At 35.1% G+C, this 10,444-nt stretch overlaps 1 protein-coding gene across 1 annotated transcript; it reads right to left on the bottom strand.

Moving 5' to 3' along the window:
• Positions 1–3,117: 3,117 nt before the first annotated feature.
• On the bottom strand, positions 3,118–8,623 carry LOC148957522 (uncharacterized). Its single transcript, XM_089115233.1, has 4 exons — positions 8,469–8,623; positions 5,684–5,735; positions 5,126–5,240; positions 3,118–4,799 (listed from the first exon to the last, which is right to left on the bottom strand). The coding sequence occupies exons 2-4, from the start codon at positions 5,710–5,712 to the stop codon at positions 4,515–4,517; spliced, it is 429 nt and encodes a 142-aa protein (XP_088971359.1). The 5' UTR covers positions 5,713–5,735; positions 8,469–8,623; the 3' UTR covers positions 3,118–4,514.
• Positions 8,624–10,444: the final 1,821 nt, after the last annotated feature.

Genomic DNA, 10,444 nt, shown 5'->3' with positions numbered 1-10,444 from the left:
TTTGCCGTGAAAAAGAAAGTTTTGCCGTGAGAAAGTAAGTTTTGCCGTGGCACCTGTGGGCCACCGTAGTCAGGTACTAAAAATTGGGGAAGATAGAAGCAATGGTTAAGTGGCCAAACACACTTGACAAGGACCTCCTGGATTTGCCTACCAGCAAAATTGCTTCTCAGGGATCTAATAACCAGAACAACTGTCATTTTTGCCTTTTTTCACTGGAAGTAGTACAGTTTTACTTACATTAGATAACAAGAAATCATTTTGAAAATGTGATTGCTAACCTAAAACTAAATGATGCCTTCTTTTAAGAAGGATCCCCACGACTTGAATACCATGAATACTACAAATTGACAATTCAGGCCTCTTGATTGCATATTCCAAGTTTCTAATTCAGAGACCGTTTCACGTTTGCGAGAAGCACTTTTCATCGATAAAAGGGACATGCAGAAAGTTGAAAAGAAAAGTGAAGGGACATGCGTCACTTGAAATTAGTTTCAAATGTTTGCCCCAATGGAATGTATCGTAGCTTCGTTTCATAACGTTTTGGGCAGTGGGCAGGTTTGAAGATGACCAATGGCATGGTAACGATGCTGAATTAGTGAAATCTGCTTTTATGGTGTGCAAAGATCCATAATTGTTATTGAGCAGGGAAAATTTGGCAAAATGCTTCAATTGGTTGAAATATTTCTGCATTGGTCTACTTCATAATAAATTTGCCAAGTGACTTAGCGCCGAGTGATTGGCCTGCTCATGTAGAGTCTGTCGAACAGTATCACAACAATACTCAAAACTTTCTATCAATCCTCACTAATTTCCACTTCTAAAAATTTAGCAGAAAGATATTGCACAACAGCTAACCAGATTAAACCCCTGGCAAAACGACTAAACATTTCACAAAATTTTCACAAAAAACCCTGTTTAGTGTTGTTGAGATGTGTTCAGTGACGTTGTGTTAAGTTTGATCCTGGTAAAGAGTGTTTAGTCTTGTTTAGTGTTGTTTAGCAAATTTCAGTCGTTTTGCCAGAAATTAAACATTTGTTGTGCTTGCAGAGAAGTAGAAGCTTTGGAAATTAAAAGGTGTTCTTCATTGTGTGACACAAGTTCACTAGAAAGTCAACATCTTGTTTTATGCTACTTGGTATTCAACACTCTGCTTTGTTATCAATTTGCGTCTGGAATCATCATGGCTTTTTTGGAAATATTAGGGTTAAGTTTATAGATAAACTTGATAGAAAGAAATGGGTTGGATACTTGAAAGTTCCCTTCATCTAATTTCCCTCATTGCTAAAAATAAATACTTACAGGGCATATTATATACATCCATAACAGCTTTTCATAATTGTCAACTTTACACTTACATTGCGTTAACTACAATTTATCGCTTTCAAAACTGACATGAAAGTACGCTTTGCCTGTGGTTGAAGAAATACGTATAGTAAAGGGTCTGTAAGGTGAGTAAACCTATAAACAGCAGACAAATATGGGTCCCAAGCGTTTGAACGTTCTTCTTCATCCAACATGCTGAAAAGAAAGAAAATCATATCTGGGACAACTTCAAATAAAATGAAACTAAGAAGCATATAGAATACCATGCGAAATAGTTTTTCTTTATCGTTCTTTGGGCCTGATCTGCTACCCTTTATCCTCGGGTTGAGCACTCGAAAACATACCATGGAATATGTTATGATGAAGATTGTGATGAACAACCCATCAAAAGCTATCCATAGCCGAAAAGCAATTTTTTGAAGAGCATCTGATGCAAATAAAATGCTCATAATCGAGGCAATGGTTCCAATGATCCAGACTATTATTATTGTTCTCCGGACATTCTTACTTGAAGTGATGACTTTGCTTTTAAATGGAAAAGCAACACCAATAAATCTGTCCAATGTTAGTAAAAACATGATGAGCATCCACGTGAGATAGACTGCTTCAAGAAGGCAAGATGCGGCGACAATCATTCTCTTGTTTTTGGTGAACAGAAACTCAGTCCATACATCCGACAACAGCCAAACGACTGAGACTACAATGTTACTGAAACTAAGATGCTTTATAATGATGATTTGATTCGTGTTTTTAATGGCTGCCTTTGATAATACTAGCAGCCCAACTGCATTAAAAAGAACTGAGAGAATTGTTATGGTAGAAGATACAATATAAATGGGCAAAGTATCTTTCAACATCACTTTCGAGTCCTGCCAGCATAGATCTTACAGGGTTGTAGTATTATAGTGCTGTAGTATTCAACATTCCTTCCCGTCCTTAATGGTTGCACACTGACATATCGATTGCGTACCGTTTTTAACAACACAAAGCAGGTGCAAATCTACATTTACATGCAGAAATAATTCGTTTGAAGCTTACGTTAAGTAAATAGTAGGCAATGAATTGTTGATAGCAGAGATCCTTTGATAGGAATTTTAAATACGCAAAGACCCCAGCAGGACCCAACTCAAGGGCACATTATCTAACTTCTATTTGCTGTGTGAAAATGAAGAAGCATTGCATGAAGGCATTTACTGCTTTAAATGTTGTCAAAAAGAACCGTGTCACATGCAAAGAATGTAATTTTACCGTGCTGATAACGGATGGCTGCGCACCGTAACAACCAGGGACGGATTACCAGGGGTTGAAGGGGGTGCGAAACCCCCCAACACTTTTTGGTTCTTCGGTAAATTTTGCTTCGATTTCGTAAAAAGCATTTTTTAGTAGTCATTAGTAACAACTATTGTTTTATTTATCTTTTATCTTCTTTATCTCAAAGTTAAAAACTTAATACAAAATGGGCGTTTCCATTAGCTTTCAATCACCTGAAGGGTGTGGCACAAACTGAAATCATTATCCATCAATCCCAATTATTGCGATATAAATCCGTTCCTGCAAAGCCCCTTGATAATTTCTCCATCTCGCATAAGACCCGCTCTTATTCAGCGTGTTTAATAAGGCTTCCTGCTCAAGAAAATTAAGATTTGAATAAGTCTCCCTCTAAAATAAGTCTTTGTTCTGCTTCAGTACCAAGCTTGGATACTCTTTAAACATTTGAGTACAAAATAGTTTCCTTTTGGCAACCCTTGAAAGAATGGTGCGCAAAAGAAAGAAGCTTGCAAAAAGGAGCATGAATTTCACCAAAATTATCTCATATCTATACATTGTTTATAATAAGCACTTTTCAAGTAAGTACAAGCATCTAACAAACTAATCTATCTATGTACATAAAGATCCAATATGAATTATCCAGTATCAAGAAGGATTTCTTTCCAGGGAGGAGCACCAAAAAAATTTAAGACTGCATTTTTTTTACAGCAAAATACACATTTTCTTCTTTATTCTGATGGGTAATAAAACAATACTTTTTGAAAAGTTGAAACTTACCAAGGAGGGAGTGAGTAATTGAATAGGATTACTCTCTCACACACATTAATAATCTATTAATAATATGGTTATATAAACACTGGTGCAACAATCAATTAACTTGGCAATAGTTAAATTAAACTGTTTTCAATTGGGAAGTAGAATTTCTACATGAAAAATAGAGTTTTTGGGTTATAAGGCATCATTTCTCAAGACTGAAAGAGATATCAAACCAGCCTATTTTCTGGTATCAAGTTCCAGGACTAAGGAATATCATAAATTTAACTATATAATGTTTTTGGCAAAATATAACCTGTTTGAATCTGTATAATGTTAAATTTAGCTGATGTGTTGAAAAAAATACAAATTACTGGCTAAAATTAATTTCCCATTCAGGATTAAAGTTTTAATATTGGATAAAAAAGCCTTAAACGATTGGGTTTCCAAGTGGTAAAACCTCTAAGACATGAACAAAACACTAAGCATAAGAAATGTTCTTGATACATCAGTAAGTGACTTTACACACAATTAACTTAGCAGGAGGCTTACAATTTTGCTTTAGCACAAACCAAACATTGCTTTCATTTGGATAATGAATCACTTATCCTTCAACTAACCATTTTCTCCCAATGTGCGGTCATCTACCTTGACATTACATTTTATTTTACTGGACATTACATTTTTTATTAAAAAAGATAAAAGAAGATAAGGTTTTAAAATATTGGCTTTTGAATTATCCAGAGACTGCTTTAATGTAACTTAAAAATTGCTGATAAGCAAATGGTGGATACAGGTTCTCCCACATGTTTGTTGCTTTACATTCATTTATATAGGGTCAATTGAATATGCAAAATTTCCCTCCCTTCTTATTTTGACACAAAGTGCACGCTAAAAATTAAAATTCTTTTGGGTATATGCACACAAAACAGGACTTTAAAAGTGTTTAGCAAATACAAAAACTTCTTATTTTGCTTAGATATCTTTTTTCAGTGAAATAATATGATTCTGAAGTGGATAAAATTTCCAGGAAGCAAGAGGCTCAACAGGTGGCTTCTAATTTATCTGATAGCATTTGAATATCAATGATGTGCAAGTTAATTTCTTTGAAACCCTAGTGTAGGAAACCTGTTTGTATAAAAAATTCAGAAAAGTTAATTCTCCCCAGATTACTCATTATCAGCAATAAGTCTCTGGGTATCTGTTGCATCTATATCTGCAAATGCTTGTGGTATTTCTGCAAAAGATTGCAACTCCTGAGGTAGCCGGTCTCTTAAATTACAAGAATCTCCATATGATGGGGGTGGTTGGTCAGTTTTAAAAGGGTCATCTGCCTGGTATTCTGGAAGTGATTCTGTCAATACAGTATTTGGCAAAGGGAGTGTCAATCCAGTGAAGACAAAGGCAGGTTGTGGAATAGCTGGCACCTCCTCATAGCAAGTAGGGTCTGCTGACTAAAAAAAATAGAAACAAGTAATATTAGCAAAATAAGACTTGAGACATCAACACATTACATTAAAAGTTGTCTTTTTTGATAGCTTTCTGCCAATGTTGATAATAAGTTGTTATATATCTATATATACATCTTTGACCCATAAAAGCAAAAATTTCCAAAAAGAAAAATGTCACCCTTGACTGTCTGTTAAACATCCTAATTGCCTATTTATTTGAGTTAACTACAGAAGGCTGTATTCTACAAAAAACAGAATTGCAGATTCAACAATGAAATAGGAGAGAGGTTTATGCATTTATATCTTTTAACAATATTGTCTAAATGTACCATAACATTGTCGGATTCATTCTGCCGCTGTCGTAGTCTTCTGATCCTTCTGTTCTTCAGACAAAGATATAAGCACCAGAACATCAGTTTAATGAGAATAACAATAACAATGATTCTACAAAAAAGAAATACAAAATCGATGTAATTGGTATGAATTTGAATGAAACATTTTATATATGTATATATATACCTACAACCAAAATTATGCCAATAGAAAAATTTTCTGCAGATATGACCCAAATTGTTGATAATCTAGAGAAGTACTGCTGTTCTAACTAAAGAGGGCTGCAATTTGTCCTTTGGTTTGGCTGCCTGGGGAGAGTTGCTCAGGGCCCACCAGGAAAATATTAAAGGGTATACTGGGAAACTGTTAGTGTATTCAAAATAATGAATAAATCAGAAGTAAAAGATGACCTTTTCTTTTACATGACCAACCTTGCAAAATTTGTCACAGTGTGAATAAGATATCAAAAGTTAATTTAAAGTTGATATGCACCTCTTACAATCTAAAACCTCAACCTTCTTTGCTAAGATAGGATATCCAATCAAGCTACTCACATGTAGAACAGCACTTCTGTTTCAGCCATACTTGTTTCACTTTAAAGAAAACCTATTCAAGATGAAAGTTAATAAACTTAAGAAGGTGCAATCAAAACTGTTAAACTGTACAACCAAGTTTCCAAATATCATAACAACCCCAAAAAATAAAAATATATCTATATGCATTTAATGAGAGAAAAGAACTAAAATTTTCAGATAGCAGATTTCAGATTTCAGAAAATAAATAACCAAAATAAATTCTTCAAATAGTGCCTATTTTGCTCCCTATTGTGGCTAATCGCTTTGCTTTGTTCAAATTCTCCCGAAAACATGGCTGTTGTCAGGTAGTGTACAAAACTTTTACCTTCTCATTTTCGCCATGATTGGGTGAATATCGATAAAATTGCCCAAAGGAAGATGGGTTTTTTTGTCATTGATGCGACAGGCAGGCGACAAATAGACCCGCAAAAAGAAGATCTTCCGACAAGGTTAATATCAATCCAGTGGCGTAGAAAGGCAAATTCATAAAAGGGGCAAGAAATTTAGATTTTCTGACAAAAATTTTATAAGAGCTTTAATTTCTTAAAAAATTTGTACATAACTTCATGTAAGTCACATGTCATAGATCATACTACTCAAAGGTTCTTCTTGTCTTTCCCTCTGAAGAAAGGCATTTTTAAGTTCTATACCTTATTGAAAGAGATTGTCAATCTGATTCAGAACAACAGAGAATATCAACATATTCAGCTTTAAAATCTTCTCTCAAAATGTAACATTTGGATTAAAATAGACAACTGTGTTAATTTCTGATCAGATCAACAGTTTTCTGACAAAACAGCAGTTTAGCTGCACAGAGGGGTTTCACCCCTCCCCCTGACCCCCTTTTTATCTATGCGACTGTATCAACCAATATATCCCTATAGTTGTCCCGTAATATCGAATGTTCTTGGAATGAGCACAGCAGAAAAACTCAAGCAGTCGGGCTCTCTGCAAAGTACCCCAGGGCCTTGAGGTGTAGGAGGCTTTATAAAGTGATGAATTCTGTTTTGAAATAAAATTGATTAAAAGTAACAAAATTATGCCCATAAACAGTAAAACATTTTAAGGGAATGAACAAATTTAAGCTAATTTAAAGGGCGTTGTCACAAAATTTTTCTACTCGCTTCGCTCGCAGGGGCCTACTTCTCCGCTTTTACACCAGGGCCTCCAAATTCTTTCGCACACGCCCTGCATGCAAGTTTGGAAACGTGACAGAACGGTTGAGGTTTACCCTTTTGTTTCCACTAAGACTCTGGAACCGGTCTAATTTTGCTCTGCCATCTGGAATAGTTTTGACCCTGCTAGGAAAGAGAACAAATTCTGTACCGTCATGGTTCTGTTTTTGAACGGGGCTGTGTAAACGGGGTCCGAAATAGCCTGATATTAAAGAGTGTGAATCGCACACATGAAAGAAATAATGGTTTACCACACACATGGTGATTTCTTTATGATGAAGACTGATAGGAAAACAGTTAATAGAAAGATAACATAAATTTTCAAAAATAAAAAAATAAGAAATTTTCATAAGGAAGTTTCAATCTAGCTCTAGCTATCATCTTTAATTAATGAACACCGGACATTATAAAAAGCTGACCATAAAAAGTTAGCAGAGACTATCACCCTAAACATCTTATACTTAAAGGCTTCTTTCAACACACATTGAAATATTAATAGGTGAATTACAATGTGGTCATGAAGTTTACTATAAATGCAGGTGTCAGTATACACAAAACCTGTATAATGTGAGTGTCACCATTACAATGGATTTTCATGTCATCACCATGTGGTAACAGGTAGGCAACCAAGGAAAACCTTATTCTATATCATAACTTTATTCAACGAAAGCTTTCTAAAAAAATTGATTCATATATTTATACCTCAAAAGTTATTTTGTTCATACTTTCAGGGAGGTGACTGGTTAAATATGTTACCATTACCCACACATTTTAAATCAATCCAGTGATAGAAGGTTACCATGAGAAAAAATTTAACTATACAAAACTTCAGTTTATACTAACATCTAATTTGAAAATTTTTTTCTACTTTCAGTAATTTTTCCAAATTAAAATTGTTTTCCATAAGACAAGAACTCTAAATAGTTCTTTATCAATAAACCTGATTTCAACCAAACTTTCTGCTCCTGCAAACTAAAACTTTGCAAGATTTCTTGGCAAATAATTTTCTCCACGATCTTTCTGATAAATGATGAACTATTTTTTGATAAAATTAAATTAAACTGGATAATGATTCTGATGATGTATGTATTCCAACATTTGGTGGATTACCTTTCCCAAATCATTGGCTAGTTTGGTAGCTGGCTTTTAAACTGAATATGCTTATTGACCCACATCACATTATTTAATCAAAATCTACTGTTTATCTATTGGCATACACCCACTATAATAAATATATAAATTGGTATACCACCTAAAATTAATTGCCCAGTATACATATCTAGTTGAGGGCGCCGCGCAAAAGACTGCGACAGGACATTGTCCTTCCGTAAGATACAAATGGATAATATATCCAATGTACATGTAAATACGTCCAGCTTAAAGTCAAATTCTAGCTAAAGTTTAAACATAAATGTCCAAAACAGTTTAAATAAGCTCAGTTGGCAGTCACATTCCGTTTACAGCCCTAACTTTTCAAGCAATATTTTGCTGTGACTATAACCTGGTCGTAGTAGGCCATAGCCTACTTATTAGCTAGTGTTGCTTCGATTGTAAATTGATTGAAGAATTAAAACAGAGTCAGCACTCACATTAAAGATCCAGTAGAAGTTTTGGTTCCACACCTGGATACTCAACAAAGATCGGGTAAGCCATAAACTTATGTTTGCGGGTTTCTGCTCTTCGCAGACTTTACCATACTTCTTGTTTTCGTTCGGCAAAATATACTCATGCTACCCACAATTCCTTGCTTTCTGTTTCCTACTTGACTAGGCTCCTGCTCAAGGAGAAAGGGCACCAGGGCCACGAGACGTTACTATTTCGAAACCAAGCAAAAAGTTGGGTTGCCTATAAATCAAAAAAGAACATTGCTTCTTTTTCAAACATAGGGATAGGTAAACCCCTTGAGAGGCCCTCAGATCTGAAGGCAAAGTTGCCTGGCAAACTGACATTCAATCAGGGGCGGCGCTAGAAAAACTTCTTAAAGGAGGGCTGGCCAGTACAAGGTTGCCGAGTAGGAGATTTTCAATTTATATCAAATAAAGGCATACACCGGGGTCGAAAGTTGAAGGGATCTTTTTAAAATCTGTCTTCCTTTCAATGGATGTTATTAAGGGCCCAATATTATTTGTTGGTGTGAATATCAATTTTGGATTGTTTAATTGCTTTGAAAATTAACCCGTATTTTGAATTCCTTCCCTACATTCTCAGGCTTAAAGTATCATACTGTATATCATTATGTGATTTGGTGATAAGAGTGATAAGAGAGTTCTGAAGTGATGACGTAGCAAAATCTATTTTTAGAATATTTGAATTTGGATCCCATAAACTGAAAGAACATTATAAAATAGGCGAGCGCATGCGCTACTGGTCACTGCGAACATTCACTACTGGCATTCGACTGCGTTTTTCTGACTACTCGCAAAAACTTGTAAGTATGATTTCCTTATTATGAATACATTTCTTACAAATACTAGCCGTATTTTTCAAGGTTATACACATACTTACAGAAACTTTGTTCGGCTCTAATTTTCCATGTAGGTAAAATGGTTACAGCGCATGCGCTACATTCTCAGTCAAATATGTCTAAAATCGGGTGAGATATGGCCAATGAAAGATTTGAAGTTTGCTAACGAATTACTGTTATTTTCGCTCTGTTCGTAAAGTTATGAACAGAGTCAAAATTACGGAGGTTTGATTGGCAAAGAAGCTGTGCTCATGTGGCCATATCTCAGCCAAATCGAAACACATTTGACTGATCTTGCATATTTAGAAATATTTCATGGTGTTCTTTTATGCTAAATGGTTAGAATTCAAAAATTCTAAAAATATTTTTGTGACGTCACACTTCAGAACTCTATAGCAGCAGTCTAGAGCAACACAATCATTAAAATATTAAATATCAGCTTATGAACTTTTGTTTGACAACATAATAATCTCAGCGATAAAATAGTATATAGACACAGGCGCGCAAGGCCGTACGGAGAAAATTTTCAGAAATGGGTCAATCGTCAAAAAAGGTTTTTGGGATAGGTTTTCCTAAAGAACATTTCTTCTAAAGCACGTGGATTTTCCTCACTATCACAACTCTTAAAAATTCAAATGTCCCAAATCCACCCTTCATTGGACTACTGCTCTTAAATTTGAGGTGGAGTAAATATCTTGTGCTGCACATATAGATACATAAAAGGAGCGATAAATATTTGTTGTGGCCTGATTAAATACACACTTATTCTTCTTCAAAGATAGATAAGTAAAGCAAAAAAACAGGTTTTTATTAGGAACTGTGGATTTATTAGGAACTGTGGATCACTAGGGTTGGTTTATTACATATACAGACTTTGTAAATTGGGAGTGAATTTAGAGAAGAGAGCCAAAGAGTAAAGGTAGCTTAATGAGCAAATTATTCTTCAACACCAAGGATTGAACTGAACAAATATGAAAAGCAATAAAGCTTTTATGTCATCATTAGTAGCAGGGTCCGCGCCACAAGGTGGGCCGGGGTGGCCATGGCCCCCCACCTTTCTTCGAAGCAAGTATAGTAGTTTTAAAGCTGCAACAAAGGGGT

Source organism: Rhopilema esculentum, unplaced genomic scaffold, assembly GCF_057945365.1.
Source record: "Rhopilema esculentum isolate cy_ngs unplaced genomic scaffold, ASM5794536v1 HiC_scaffold_23, whole genome shotgun sequence".
In the NCBI taxonomy this organism is placed as follows: Eukaryota; Metazoa; Cnidaria; class Scyphozoa; order Rhizostomeae; family Rhizostomatidae; genus Rhopilema; species Rhopilema esculentum.
The sequence above is the reverse complement of the archived record's forward strand: the minus strand, read 5'-3'. Positions and strand labels throughout refer to the sequence as shown.